The sequence below is a fragment of the Fulmarus glacialis genome, unplaced genomic scaffold, assembly GCF_000690835.1.
Source record: "Fulmarus glacialis isolate BGI_N327 unplaced genomic scaffold, ASM69083v1 scaffold35202, whole genome shotgun sequence".
NCBI classification, from domain to species: Eukaryota; Metazoa; Chordata; class Aves; order Procellariiformes; family Procellariidae; genus Fulmarus; species Fulmarus glacialis.
Window position 1 is genome coordinate 56,775 of NW_009200365.1, and position 16,566 is coordinate 73,340.

Sequence of the window (16,566 nt, forward strand, 5' to 3'; positions counted from 1 at the left end):
ACCAAACCTGGCTCACGCTTGCTCCAAGGTAAGGCACTCATCAGGTTAAGTCTATTTTTTTTCAGATGTGTGAGGGGCTTCTCCAGCTTCAGCTTTCATTCTGAACAAAAATGGCAATGACTTTTGGGTTGTTGCTGGATCAAGCAGGTGTGTGCTAGGTTAGGCACAGATTGGGTCCCTGAAAGTAAATGCCATTTGTGGATTACTGACTAGTAGAGGCTCAGGACCTATCTAATGTGGATCTTAGTTTATGATACAATTTTTTGGAAACACTAAAGATTGCTTTAACCCCACAGCACCCTTTTGCTCTGTTATTTTAATGACACGACTGGACATGAGTCTGGACATGAGCCTGGCGTGAACCAGAAAGTGAGGAGTTTGCAAAACTTTACTGGAAAAGAAGTAGGAACAGGTATTGAGGTTTTCACTTGCAAGCAGCTGTAAGTTACTGCTTTCAGTGTCATATGGAAAGCTTGATAAAGAGCAGAGGACTAAACCCACATGTCTAAAGACTCAAGCGGGTGCTCTGTCAGGTCACCATCCCTTCTTAAGAGTGGCTGTGTTGCAGCAATTTTCATAATTGTTGCAGTGCAAACTGCCAAACACACTGCATGTTCATACCACCTGTTTGAACTGGAATACTCTTCATAAAATGGGCTAGTTGAGAAAATCAGACCTGTTTAAGAGCTCCTGGAGAAGGACTCTGGCAATTACCAAGCATGCTCCTCCCTATTCCAAATGCAGGACTGCGGCAATTTAATTGGGACACTATGCAGCTTTAAAGTTTTGTTTCAATGTGTAATACTTTTCCCAGCTTCAGAGCTTCATCATGACTTTCTGTGGTAACCTTTGTTTGGCATTTTTTGAAAATGGACTGTCATAACTTTAAAGACATTTTTAGGGTACTTCTAATGTATATCTAATATATTTAGAAAGAAATACCTAAGCAAAGAGACACACCTATACATTTACATGCTACATGTCTCACTGACATTCAGGATGGTTTTAGTGAGACTGAACTGCGTTGGGCTGTATTTGAGCTAGCCTCTGATTGCTAAAACATTTCCATGTAACTTTTTCCCTGTTTCCTTTTGTGGCCAGGTTTTCTGCCAAACTGTCTTCAAGAGAAGATTTTTTCAGAGTAAACTGTTGTCATTCTGACTGTAAGCTCCATTTGGATCATCTGGCCACCCACAATATACCACCCTAAGAGCCTGACCCCTCTGCATGGCCCCAGCTCCAACACCTTTTAGAGGAATATCCTAAGCCGACAGACAGCTGTAAGCAAGGGATGCTGAGCCATGTTCCTGAGCTGTTCTGAGTGATAGTTACCTGCACTGTTAAACTGACATGTAACTTCTTCCTCTTTTCTTTTTTTTTTGTTTCAGATTCCAACCCTTGTTTTATATTCTGCTTCTTTTCCTTTTAGATCACAACTTCTCAGTTATTAAATATGTCTTGTAGAAACAATTTAGACAGATGAAACCACGTGTTAATCTTCTTTTTGGTAGACACAGCTTCTGCATTTACTCCTTATGAGTTTTTCAAACCTCGGGTCATTCTTGAAGTTCTGCTTTGAATATTTTTCAGTTTGGGAAGAGCTCTCTAATTTTGCAGACAGTGATTAATACTATCTTATATGATACTCCTCTGCTTATGCAGCAGCAGATCACACTCATCATGTATAGCCCTACATATTTATATAGCCGCAGTAGAGGGCTACATCAAATGTATCACAAATGCCAAAACACATGTATGTCCACTTAGTTCTCTCACCAAGCAAACTGACAATGTCAGAAAAGGCAGACACCTGGTGACAATTATTTTCTACGTAATGATGTTGTCTGACCTTTAGTCACCATATTAAATTCTTTCTCATTACACCCTTTTCATAATTTTCTGTGGAACAGACTTCAGGCAAACCACCTATCTGTTCCAAAGATGCTCCATGAGACCGCTTCTGAACACTGGCACAACAGTAGCATCTTCCCAGCCCTTTGGAATTCCCCAGCACTGTGGCATTTGGTAAAAATCAGCAAAAATGATTCATTGGGATGATTGTCTAATTCTTTCAATATTCTTGGATGAAAGTTAGCACACCAGTTCTTTAAGGCATGCTGCAAAGCTCGTTAAGTTTGGCTTATTTGTTCCTGACCATTTTTAATGCTTTCCTTGCAGTTTTTTTCTGCTATTTCTGTGTTTCTATTCTCATTCTTGGCATAGGAGAAAATGAATCCCCTTGTTGACACTACAGTACCTATCAAGTATCTATCAGGGTTTACTCTTCTCCACTTCAGGGATTTTGTTTTCCATTCCAAAATTATTTGAGGGAAGCTGCCCAGCATTTTACTGAACTTTGGATGGACTTTGGGTAGTGATTTTAGTCTGGATGGGTAAATATCCGTGAACAGATGAGGATGGCCATACTATCTCTCTCCATAGTTCAGAATTTAGTTAATGATTTCTGAGAGCAGGAATTTATAGCGCTTACATAGCCAAATGGCTGGCTTCTATTGTTTGAATAACTTTGAATTTCATTTTTTAAAAGTTAATTCTTTTATTTCCAGCATTTCTGATATTATTTTAGAAATATCTCATTAAGTATATTCAGGCTCAAATATATCACATCTCTTAAATTAAAAAGTAATCAAAAGTACACAGCATTACTGATTTTGGATCATATTTTTGGAGCTATATTATTTTAGAACTAGATTTTATTTATGCTGCTTCATATAATCTTGCAAATTAATGGAGGCTGGAAAAGTTTATGGGGAAGTGTTACCACATGCTTCCCTCAGTACCTGCTACTTGCCACTGTCAAGATACCAGGATACTTTTGGCTTAAGCATAGGCTAAGTTTTTATACTACTGCATGTTTCTTTCTAAAAGATGTAAAATAAATGAGCTGAGAGAAAAGCATGTTGCCTCCATCTTTTCAAATGGCAGCAATTTATACAATATCTTTCAACGCAGTTCAGCCCAGCTGGCAATCTCTGCTCACTGTTGGAATAGCTGCAGTGCTGCAGGTCAGGTTCATGGCCTATGGTCGGATCTAAGAAAAGGTGTGCCTGGGCTCTCCTTTGAGCGTTTCCCATCTGTTTACCCCTTTGGTGTATTCTGACCTCTCCTGCAGTGTCATAGTTCTGAGAAATGGTGGTCACCAAGTCAGGAGAACATTCCCAAAGACAACACAACCAATACGACACCCACAGAAAGCTCTGAAAATGATCAGAAACTTTTTTTTGTTTTCCTCTGATTGTTGCTCGTGTCTGAAAAGAAAAACTTCATTCCTCAGAAAAAAGCAAATAAACATGAAGTTGTGACTGAGCACAGCCAACTATTTCCTTTATGGTTCTAGTCCAATAATTTTTCTTTGCCAACTCAAAACTGCTTTGTGCGTGGATGTTTTCTGCATCAGGGCAAGCCTTGCCTGGTACCAAGTGTCCCTATCTGCTGGGATGGAAGGTGAACTTGAAACACTAAAAACTTTTCTCCACAGCTAACAAACTGTGGCATTTAATAAAGAAAGCAACTCTCCACTACCTGTAGAAAGAAGCTGTGGCAAATCTAACCCAGCTACTCGTCATTGTCTGCAGCAGACAGTGACAGTACGATATGGGTAGTGGCTGCTTTTCTTCTTTTCTTGAGTAAGATTCAGTCCAGCAAATGCTGAACAAGCACCTGTGAAGTGTATTTCAAAATCTAGTAGTATCAAACCCATAGGAAGGACATGAAAGGAAGATAATAGTCTCATTGGGAAAAAGTGTATGTTTACATTAATTAATATTCATGTCGTGTTCTAACAGGATTAGTACAATGGAATTTTCTGGAGCAAGTTACTGATCAAATCTTGCAAGGTGCTGAAATGTAGAAGAATAGACGGCACTCTGGATCTTGGTGTGGCTCAACATATGACAGTGTAAAAGGAGTCAAGCTCCACTATTAAGAAGTGAAAATCCAGTGAAATCTGTTGTAATTCTGTTTCAGAACAGATACAGTTAAGTAGAACTTCATTACACTCAAATTTATGATAAATATATTGGACTCTCATTATCATGCCAGTAAACTATAATAGCAATACCAGACTGACTAATGTTTCTATACTAGTGCCAGTGCATACCTTTTAATACAGATTAGGTTATGTATCATTGCATCACTTGTGTTGCATTATATTTAATCAGTCCACATGTACTGCAATATCGTATACAGAATGTAATTGTGAGTGCAATCTAAAATCACCCTTCAACTGTGCAAAGATACTGAGGCATTTCTACAAAAATAATTGTGTATACAATTTCTACAAAAATAATAGTGAAATACTATCTTGCCTTGATGTCCCTTTGACTCTGCATTTTACTTCTGTTTGTTAACTGGTTTGCTGATTTTATTTAAGGAATGAGAGCAAAGACTGCACATGCTAAGAGAATGCTATCATGAATTTGGTTATATATATACATATATGTTTAAAGATGAGTAGATTAACATCAATAATGTCATAATTCAGTCAGTTTTACATTTGCCTGTCTTCTTGGAAAACAGATGTTTCATTCCTCATTTGCTACATTACATACTACAACTAACAAACTCTCCAGACACAGAATTGAAAAGGGATTATATAGAAGAATCCAGAGACTGGTGAAAAAAATCTTTGCTTTTGTGAATAGAAATTGAAAGTACAGAAGGCCTGAGACACTGAAAAACGCCAACAGTTGGGACAATTCTGCTGCTATGCGGTACTAACCTTCCTGAATTTGGTGCTAAAACACTAGTATGCCATGTAGAAAATTCCATTAAAATTCATGTAATCATGGATTGTGTGTTTAATACCTTGGGTACAGATAAGAAATTCTCTTTTGTAATTTGAAACTTCTTTCTTAAAAGCCTGATCTGCCTCTCCAACTGCCATAATTGTTCTGAATAACTGATAAAGATCCATGGTGAAATCTTAGTCTCATTGATGTCTGTGGAAAAATTTGTGCTGACACAAGTAGAAATAGGACTCTCATTTGCATCCTACCTCAGTATAGTATTTGCCAGTAATCTACCTCTTCTCTGAGGAGTTGTACCAATAGCACTAGTACCAATCCTAAAACTATTATCTCGATTTCTAATAAAGGAAATGGTTGTTTGTGGAGGAACAACATGGAAGTATAACACAAAAGTATAAATTTCCAAATCTTCTTCTAAAACAACTTGTTCTGGATATAAAAAATTGCCTCTGTTCAAGGAAGAATTACTGATCTTGAATCTTTTGCTTCAATTTTGTTTCACATCAAATTTAATCAAAGACACACAAGCACACAACTACACATATATTTAATCCAACTATATAAATATATAGCCAATATATAATTTATATATTTCTATGACCATAATTTTCTTCAGCTTAAATATACATCTATAAATAGGTAACACGAAATGTTCTTGCTTCTAACATCAAAAAAGCTTTGACAATCTCGATACTTATCAAGCACTTACCCAAAGTCAACTAAAATTTTGACTTAAAAAAGAGTTTAATTTGATATTTATTAGTGATTATTCTTGGGCCAATTCAATAGAAATGTATGAATTAATGGGTCATTAATTACTGTGTTAATTATTAGTTAATTAATGGATGATATCAACATATATATTTCAAAATGTTTTTGAGGAATTACTTTGTTAGACTAGGCATTTAAATGTTACTCTGTGTTTTAATTATCTTTTTATAATTCAATCTGTCATGTTAAAACTGTAATCATTATAGTAATATAAAAAGAAATGCGGGTCAAATGATATAATAAAAAATCTGATGCTCAGAGAGATCAAAGAAGAAAATGTAAAGATACTCTCCTTTCTTTAAAAAAGGGGAGGGGAGTGTGCAAGTCGTAATTGTGCTGTATATTATATTTATTGCTACTTACAATTTAGTTGGAAATTCAAACATAACACAGTCTGCTCTTGCTTTAGGGCCTAATTGCCTTTTAAAATGCATGTGCCAAATTCTCATAGGTGTAAACTGGAATAACTCCAACTGACCTCAAGCAGTTGGAATGAAATCAGTGTGTATTTGATCTTGAGCTGGCTTTGATAAAACAGATCATAGATTTTTGTCAGTTAAGGATATGGTCTAAAATGTCCTATTTCTTTCTCCACTTACAAAAGGCAGAGACTCTGCACCTGGCATGAATGTGATCCAATAACTGCTAAAGACAACCTATCTCTCCTTTCCTGAAGCTGTCCACCGCCAGCTCTGAGAACAAGCTGTTTTGCTCTCAAGCGCTGCAGAAGGCAGTGCTGTTCTAGAGGGCTCTAACATCACCCTTCTGTTAAACAGGCAGCCAGGCAGCCTTCTCATTGCAGCAAGGTCAACTGTCGGGAGGTACTGCCAACATCAGCCAGGAAATCCCATGCTGATTCCCAGCAGTGGATCCCAAGGATACAACCAATAAGAGACATAACTTCACTTCTGTGTTTGAAGAATGCTGTCACCAAATCACTACTCCCAGAACAATCTTAGATTTGTTAAAATTCCTTTCTCAGTGTTTAAATGTTAGAGCAAGATGGAGCAACAAATGGTGGATCATATACATTACATTTCCTAAGCTGGGTCTTCCAAGTGTCATTTACACTTCTGATGCTGGTTTTGGTTTTATCCCAGCAGTGCCAGTATCACCAGAAAGGGTAGGAAATAATAATAATAATCATTACTAACAGGAATTGGCTGCACTACAACACACCATGATTAAACTATCAGTAATGAAAAATGTGTTAGCTATCCTGTGTGATAGGCAAAGGACACAAATTATGTAGATCCAAGTTTCAAGGTTACTACCGTTCTCTGCGTGGTACAATGAAGCAACACCAAAGAATTACTGGAGAAAGTACTGCTACTTGTGTTTGGAAATTAAAAAAAAACAACTTAGAGAGAAGAAGTTGGTTTTACTGTGCTTGTGAACCTGTTAGATGTAAATGCGACATTAGCTGAATTCATTACCCGTAATCCTAAGCAAGTGGAAAATTGAACAGTGTAGGTATCAGAAGTGTTCACTGCACTGAAATCAAGCAGTCTACAAACAGGCTGAACTTCCACCGTCAAAAAAGGAAATTATTTCTGCCTACTTGCTACTGCAGTATACACAGAATGTGTAAGACTTAAATTAAAATCCTGCCTCAGGATCTAAAGATATATAGCACATTTAATAAAGCATCGTTTCACTGTAGTTTAATTAAGTATAATTTCACTATCGGTATTGATCGCATAACACAAAAAGCTCTTTCTATGACTTTTTTTGATATTCTAAACTAGTTCCTAACAAATATTCCTGGATAATAAATGACAAGTTCCAGAAAGCATTTACAAGCTACAAGCCAAAAATAAACTTCAACACATGCTCAGTAAGAGCAATGCAGCAGCACTGACAAGGTTTCTTGGATATCAACCTAGAACATTTATTGTTTCCGCTTGCATGAATACCTTATTATTTTCACTTCTCTTTTATCTTCTTCCTTCCCCCATCTTCCCTTCTGCCCCTTTACACCACAGATGCACAGCAGTTCCAGTGTCAAGGTTGCTTCGTGCAATTTCCATTAACATTTCCAGAATAATTGTCTGTCAGCACAAGCTATTCAACAAGCAATGCAAGCAGCTCTAATTCAGTAAGGCATTTGCTCTGTTGTTTCTCTTTTTTTTGTTCCTCATCTTGTCATTCTTGATAAGACAGCAAAAAGGGCAGTTTGGAGGGTGCCAGGCTGACACATCCACATGGGAGAGTTCTTTGTTGTTACTCGCTTTGGTGGCATCAAAGGGACAGCAACAAAGGCAGTGACAGGTCCAGAACATCAGGGCCCTTGTTTTGTGAATGTAAAGGTTCCAAGTCTTTATCTCGTACAGTAGAATCTTCTGTGTTTGGGTTTGTTCTTTTCTAGTAAATCAAGCTAACTGTGTATGCAAAAACTAGGGGAGAAAACTACTGTAATTTCTTCCAACTGATTAACTAGATAAACATCTTCTCACTTTTTTTTCCGACGTATGGTTATTTTCAAGATGACCAGTGCACTTCCCTCTGTCAGGACTTTGAGTGCCTCCCTGGCTGTATTAAAGGAAAGTTGGGGAGCCACAGCCCCAAGTTAACAACAAAGTCTGTCTTACAGCAACAGAATTTACAATGTGCCATGGGCCACTTGCCTGGCTGGTGACGGATACCTCTCACTGACAAACACCAGCTATCGAACACAGTGGCATAGTCTGAACGGATCGTCTCTACATGTATGCATGTATGAAGTGAAGAAACCAAATTCACAATTTATGTGAAGAAACTGAATTCACAACTTACGTGTTAGATTGTGCGCAGCTCTGAAATCACCTATGGGATCGAAGTCATTTAGCTGTGAAAATTCGTGAAACTTTAGCTGATGGAGGTGGCACAAGCCAGCTTCCACCAGGAACAGCTCCACTAAAACCTGCTGTGCAAGAACTGTAAAACTGGTATTTAAATGACATCGGAAGGAAGCATGTGTGGACAGTTTGGGACCACTAGATGATACTCTATTTTTACTTTTGTTGTGCATGTCAGTTGCAGGTATTTTTACTTTTTTGCCTTGGAGGTTTTTAAATCTATGCAGATTAATCTTTGGGAAAGATTTTAGTATTTAAGCATCCTGCCCAAAGATTGAAAAAGTAAATTCCCCCACTTTCTCCAAAAAGTTTTGGACTATGGCTGCAGGACTTTCATGTTTTCTACTAGCTTACAGAATAGTAAAAAGTAGAGAATCAGTTTTCAGTGCTAGCCGCAATGAGCCTGCATGAGCACAAAAATAAAGACTGTACAACACTCCAGGAGCTAATGCTCTCAGTTTTCAAAAATGTAAATGACCAGAGAGCTCAGTCCCACGGCTCAAAGTCAGCGGGGAAAAGAACACCTAATTCCCATTAACAGCTTTGAAATTCTCTTTGTAGGAAGAAAGAGCAAACAGAGAGAGAAGTAAAGGGAAAACAATAAATAAGAACAGATGGTAATGGATTGTGCCCAGTAATTTAGGGCTTCATTTTCACGTATATAGTGGCCTCTTGACCACTTCTGCAGTGTAAAGGGATTTCCACATAAATCATGGTGAGATTCACATAATATGTCTGTTTTATATTGCTTCTGTAATTCTGCACTTCAGTATTGTAGTAAAATGCACTTTTAAAGGCACTTCTGCCTGAGTAAGCACTGTAATAATACCGTGATCAATCTGAAAAACTTTGTACATATATTTAATTCCCTTCAAGGTTATTTTAAGAAATAACACAGGTGACAGTAAACTTTCTTGCATCTGTATGTAGGTTGCAATTAATTTAAGATGGCTTTGTTGCTTGATTTTGTGAAATGGAAGTTATTTGGAACTGTCTTACTCTGTAAGTACAATAATTGTAATAAAACAGTCTTTTGTTGTTTTACTAAAACACCTATTTTAAGTTGCTGAAAACTAGCAATGTACTAAAAATCACTTGGAGTTTTGCTTATCTGTGAAATAGTCCTGTGTTTAAAATTAAAATAAAAGCCTTATGTATGTGCATGTGTGGGTGTGTGCATATATTTATGCATATGCATATGTATGTATGTGTGGAGATATATCTAGTTGGAGATATTTGTAGTTAGGTCTGATTCAAATAGTTTTAAATTATTATTGGCTTTCTTCCTCACTCTTCATAGAGACATTAATTTATAAAATAAAACAGTTTCAGGCACTGCTTTGAAGTGTTACTAATCACAAAATGATATGTCTACACTCAGATGTAGTTGCCTCTTAAACTCTTAAGAGTCCCACCTTAGGTAATTCTTTACACTTTTTAAAAAAATTTTTTTCATGCTTTACTCTAACTCACTGCTCTAGTAATATGGTCATTCTACACATATTGTAGAATGACATACGTCTAGAAATACTCCACATGAGATTGAGTCTTGGACTTAGTCATACTGATAAATATCTGCAGTTATTTTGAATTTATAATGAAGCATTTGACTTAATGGTGTTGTACAAGTTCATGCAGAGCAACTTGCTGATAATAAAGCAGCCGAAGCATATTTCTTTCTTGGTGGGAGTTCCATCATACGCACTTTAAGAGAAAATTAGGCCTGAAAGGCCCATCATTTCCACAAATAAAAGATCTTGCTCAAAACTAACCTTTTCAGGAGCTAAACCAGTTCAATTTTCAAAGTACACAATGTTTTCCAAAATTTTTAGAGGAACATGGGCCCCAAAAATACAGCATAGTTTCAATATATTGTACTTCAGTGATCACAGCCTTTGGTTAAGGATAAACACCAGGCATGATCATCAGGATTGAAAGAATGCTGCTTGCAGAGGTGTCTAACCTTGACTGGAAGAGTGGATCAGATTCAGCCTAGAAAGTCAGAACTGGCTGAACAAACCTGGCTTATACATCCTTGCTTTGGAGTCAAAACATTTGGTTTAACTGTCTTAATAAAATCTCAGTTCTTTTGGGGTAATGACTTATCAGTATTGCCAAACCACACATCTAGAACATAACATCTCAGCTAAAACTCAATGGATCAATTGTTAGCTTTTATCAGATTTTTGAACGAGACCTCTAATAAAGGGATTAGTAACACTTTTTTCAACACCAAAAACCCCTAAAAAATGCATTTTAAGCTCCTGTTGTTGTTGTATTTCAAAGAGCAGATAGACATTTCTACGATGCATTTTAATTTCATGGAAACATTGCTTTGGTGTAAAGATCTCGTAAAATCTTATTTTCACAATGTCTGCATTATGGGCCAAGTTATATTTTGCAACAGTCCCCTTTAACTGACCCACATAAACAAAACACAGAATTCCCAGGTAAGCTGGGAATAAAATCATGTTGCAGTGACCAGATGGGCAAAATAATTTTCATATCACTACAATCACTACTCAGAAATGAACACAGGGGAGCATGGGAACTACAATGGCTGTTACACCCTTCTTCAAAATTGAATATCCAGTTCCCTTTCCATTGTCTATATCTTCTTCTATGTAATACTACACTGAATTGTATTACATGCCTCTGAACACGGAAGAATCTCTCAGCACAATGGGTTTGAATCTGCATTAAGAAGAGGTAATCAGTTGCCTCACCTCTTCAAAGGCTTCAGTTTTCTATGCATATTTGAAAAGTTAACACAAACTGGAAGGGTTTCACAAAACAGCACCACAATTAATGAGAAATGGAAATGATTGGTTTGTGTGAAACAAATGGAGGAGCTGACTGCGTATATGTAAAACAAAACATGGTAAAGCAATGAAGGACTGGAATTACTTAATTTGGAACAGAGGGTTAGAAGGATAACAGTTTAATATTTCCAGTGGAAAAAGTAGGCCCCACACAAGAATAAGGTAGGAACACTTTCAAAGATCTTGATCAGGAAGATGAAGTAGACTGCTACAGTTTCTCAAACAGCGAAATAAGTCTCACTCTTTGGGCCAGGTAACTTTGGACCGTAAAATGAAAGAATGAAGGTAACTTGGCTTGAGGTATTAGAATTTCCTTCCCGGAAAAGCCCAAACTTTTGTTTTTCTTCTTTTCTTTAATGGATGGAGAGAAATCGTTGGGTTGGAAGCTTTTAGTAGGGTTATTACAGTTGACAGGAGATTGGACAAGCAAACATGAACATGATGCAAGAATCCGTAAGCAGGCATGATTCACTTCATACACACTTGATACTGTTAACACTTGATGTGTGACATCTCTCCTTGTTATGTGCATATCTATATGTCATTTGAAAGCACCAACAGCAATACAGATAATGATAACCAAATAAAAGAAGTAAGTAAAGGAAGAGAGAGAATTAAAAGAAATAATGCTTTCTAAATACAAATGCTGCCAGTTATAAAAATAAGACAGGAAAGGAAAACCTGCTTGCAATAGGGTATTGTTCAAGGTTAGCGTTACCAAAATTGTTTTCTTTTTTTTTTCATAGATGCCAGCTGGAAAGACCAGGTGGCAAAATTCAAATGAGCATTAGCATGGACACCAAAAGTTGTCAGTGCCATACCCACCTAAATTGCAGAGGACTGTACACATTTCATAGCTTAAATAGACCGTGTCTTTGCAAGAAGGGCAGCACCATGACTTTGCATATCTTACGTGAGTTTTATGGTGTGTTAGCAGCTAAACTTACTATAAAAAAAGGAGGCTTTCACTTTTAAAAGCTTATAAACCACGTTTCATAAGAGGCTGGATGCCTAGACAATTCTTTTAATCAACTTTTAGAAGCACTCATGCAAATGCAGGTGCCAGCTTTTTCCCACAAGATCTATGGTGCATCAGTTACAGAGTCTTCATCACTCCTCAGGAGCCGAAAATGTCTTTTAAGCCTGGGCCATTATAACTAGGGTCACTGCCAAATCCAGGTCTCGTGAATGCACAATACTTTTCACTTTTGGTTAGTCACCAGCACTTCAAACCAGCATTCCTCTTTTGATGTTGTGCTTGATTAGCTAGTTTTCACAGTGTACTTTTTCCTCTCAGTGAACATACTAGGTAGCGTAACTAAGCTTTTTGCAGGATTCTGCATTTTACAGTCAGCCTTCAGGGATGCTAAATTTAAGAGTAAGGAAACAGTAATTAAAAGTGATTAGGACAAGAAGCCTTGATACCATGAAATGTGGACTCAATTGTCCTTGACACAGGCAGAACGAGGCAGCAGGTTTTGGTTTTGATTATAGCCTTACTTGCGATTTTAATAAACATGAGCCAGTATTCAAACTTTTAATATCCTGCTGCTTAACTATTTCCAAAAAGCAATCCAGCTCTTTTAAACAGTCCTTGTTTAAAAATTTTAATTTGTTTGGCTCTGTCTCTGCTTAGAGAAGTTGTAGCCTCACGGTAACTCTTTTATAAGTTCATTTCCAGAATCACAAGCAATTGGTTTTTTTTCAACTAAGTGTTTCCGCATGTGCCAAAAGTGTCAGGCTGACAGCTTTCCTGCACTGTTTTATCTGGTTCCCACAGTAAGTATGAGAGACAAACACAGGAATGTGTCTAGTGCTGACTATGCCCATCAAGGATACAATGATACTTACAGCTCTTCCAGGAAGCGGAGATTGTGCACAGGGTTTGAGGGCAGCTTAGTAATGTTGTTCATACTGAGATCACTGTAGGGGAAAACAGACAGAGACTTAATATGGCATGCCACAACTGTGGTATCCAGCTGTTCATTCCACACATTTTTAAGTACTACATTAACAAAAATTAGTTCCTCTGCCAGAATTGATGAATCATTATCTAGTTAGCATGTTAAACATTCTTCCTTCATATGAACACAGCTTTGTCAAACCAAATACAGGCTGTAGCATGTTTCTTGTTTCCAAAGATTTTGGAATGTTTTATCACACTCTATAAATCAGCTGGAACACTAAACAACCCTTTTAGTCTACATAATTTTAATAAATCGCTGTACTGTATTAAAATTTACTTGGAGTAGTAAAGGAAAACTACTACGATTGTTGTTGTTGTAGCAGCGTAGCACAATTGGTTTACTAAAGTAGACAGGCAAAAGTGTACAGATATAAACTATATCTGCATCATTCTTTACATTTCATGAATATGGAAACATTTTGCTCTTGCTGTACAACCTGCTGCATGGTCGTACTGATTTGCCTCGCCTTACATTAGGCACATCAGGTGTCCCCAAAACCCAACTTACTTGAGTCAAAGAAATGACATATTTTCAAACAATAAACATCCCTTTTTAGAGTGCTCTTTTTTTGCAGGTTCTCAAATTGCATTAAGTAAGTGAAATGAACCATAAAACAAGGGTGTAATGTGATCCTGCTCTGTAGCACACTTCCTGGTGGGGTTCCACGGTAGTTCCTGGCACAGGAAACAACCAGCCATATCAGCTCTGTCAGAGCTCATTCAAGCTATGTTTTAGACTAAATTTCATGTAATATCTTTTTATTCTTAACATGCTTTTTCATTGTTTTCCATTGTATTCCCCATGCCCCACAGTATCATTATAATTGCTTTGCATTAAGTATAAAAACTGTAAACAGACTGCATAATAAAATTCTGTGTGGAAGATATGACTTACACAACTATATCAAAATTCCTGTAGACTGTTAAAATAAAAATATCAAAGACTTGCACATTTTATGCAAACGTTATGTGATAATTTAAAACGCCCCACTATTTAAACATACGTATATATATTTGTAGCGGCGCTTATAGTTTCCAGCTACTTTGGGTAGTATTTAGATAACTTTATTTCTTCCAGCTGTTGAGAGCTTACAAGGTAAATAAGTTATCTGTACTTCGGTGGGTAGACGTCCTATTCCTATTCCATCTAGTTCTTATTACTCACAGTCTGTTTCACATTACAGAATATATGCTTTTAGTCAGCATAGTTAATTTTGATGTTTGATCTTTTGCTGAATTTTAAAATGTATAATTTAAAAACATACTTCATGTAGAGATTTTGAAATAAAGGAAATGTGTTAATACTTTACAACAATTATCAAATCACTGTTGGGTAAGGTCTCTGCATTCACTTCAAAATCAAGGTATAATTTGAGAACTGTGTACTTATTAAATTCATTCTTTACTGTAATACTTTATCACCTAATTCTTTCATACCATTTAGCAGGTTATTACCCTTTCACATTGATAAAGGCTCAAAGGATTTATTCTGGCAAAGGAACAAAAACATGGATTTATTTGGCAAAAGGAAAACTCATCCAGGTAGTGAAATATATACTACTGAATATTAAGATAAACCCAGTATTTTAACAATATCATTTTGATCACGAGATTTTCAACACATATCTTAATGGGTTTTTGTAAACGTACCAAATCACATTTTAGATTTAAAAAGCCAGCCTTGGTGGAAGATGGGAGTGATTCATCTTCAGATAGACACATATATAGGGCATTCTACAAAACCAGCATTAACCAGTGCTCTGGCTGACCAGAGAAACTGCTTGTATCATCCACAGGACCCCATGATGACACCAGACACAAGCAATTTACAGACCAGACCCTAATATCTTAAAAGCATCAGAATAAGAGAATGTGGGTTTCATTACGTGCTTTGACGCACAATGAGAAAATAAACAATCATGCACTTTTCTTAAAAACATCTTTAGACCCCAGCGGTGCATTTACCAACAGTGAACTCCAATGTCTTACTCTCCTTTTTGGACTCCACTCGTGGTAAAGTATGTGCTCCACATCGTACAATAGAGGAGAACCTCTTCTTTTTCCCAGTCTACACTGCAGCAATTGCTAGCTCTTTTTAAACCTACCAGTTAAATAATCTCATTCTGTTAGATAGGTTCCTTTTTTTCTAGATTATTGTTTTCTTGGAACATAAAGTACAAAGATGTTTTTGTGCAACAGAACTACTAAACATTACCTATGCATATTTCATAGAATCGTAGAATCATTTAGGTTGGAAAAGACCCTTAAGATCATCGAGTCCAACCGTTAACCTAACACTATCAAGTCCACCACTAAACCATGTCCCTAAATGCCACGCCTACACATCTTTTAAATACCTCCAGGGATGGTGGACGTAACAGTAATTATTTCCAAATTTGCTCAATAATGTTTTTCCAAACTAGTTTTTAACACACTAGTAACTGATACACAGGCCAGTCCAGTCTATGTTGGCGATGTTATTGTTGTAGCCATAAGAGTTTACGAATATAAGGGAGACTACTGTAGGGAGAGGTAGTATCTTTGATTAGGCTAGCTGATACAGCTGGAAAAACTGAGAAACCTTCAGGCACAAAAATCAAAACCCTCTACTTCTTCCAACTGTATCAGTTGGCTAAATAGGCGACATCATTTCTCCCTAAAAACCTCACATCGCTTATACTGGCAAAGCAGTAGTTCATCTCCGCTTACAGTTTTTAGATTCAGAATACTCTTTTGGGTCAGAATCACCATGGATGCATTTCTTCCAATTTTTGTTCACTGAAGTAACTAAGGGACTTATGAGGGAAGTCCCATGACCCAGAGCTACTTCTGGGGGGATGTTCAGAGAAGCGAGACAAACAAAAAGAGTTAATGCAATGCAATCAGTCACTGGGTCTCATGTGAGCAATACTGCATTTGAGCTGCTGAGCAAAAATTCCTCACAGTGCTCCAGAGACAAATAAAGGAGGTTCTCAGCAAACTTGCCAGCCTTTGGACCATATTGCCAAGAAGACATACCTAGGATGAGATTTATGTCCATTAGCTAGATCAAGCACAGCTAACAGACAGAAAGAGCTAGTTGGTAAATTGTAGGCTTAGATATTACTACTGTGAAAACCAGTAACAATTGTAATGGGTATGTCTTATGTCCCGCACCTGCAATGATCTCCTTCCAAAAAGTGCATCAAACGGATTTTCTGATTTCTCCTTTCAGTGCTAGCCTGTCAGAATCAGCAATTTGCTCTCTCCAGAAAAGAGGAGGGGATGAAAGATGGCTTGTATATCAGGATTTGTAGTGTAATGCTGAAAAATATTAAAATCAAGGTACTAGATCTGTAACTATCCTCAGTGGAACAGTTCTGATTTTATATCAGATCCATTCCCCAATTTCCTTTGTGTGC

At 37.1% G+C, this 16,566-nt stretch overlaps 1 protein-coding gene across 1 annotated transcript in view; it reads right to left on the bottom strand.

Moving 5' to 3' along the window:
• LGR5 (leucine-rich repeat containing G protein-coupled receptor 5) overlaps positions 1-13,139 on the bottom strand; it is a 51,533-nt gene extending 38,394 nt beyond the window's left edge. The window contains exon 1 of the mRNA XM_009573584.1: positions 13,051-13,139. Within this exon, the coding sequence (XP_009571879.1) occupies positions 13,051-13,112 (62 nt within the window). The 5' untranslated portion in view covers positions 13,113-13,139. The remainder of the gene's footprint in view (positions 1-13,050) is intronic.
• Positions 13,140-16,566: the final 3,427 nt, after the last annotated feature.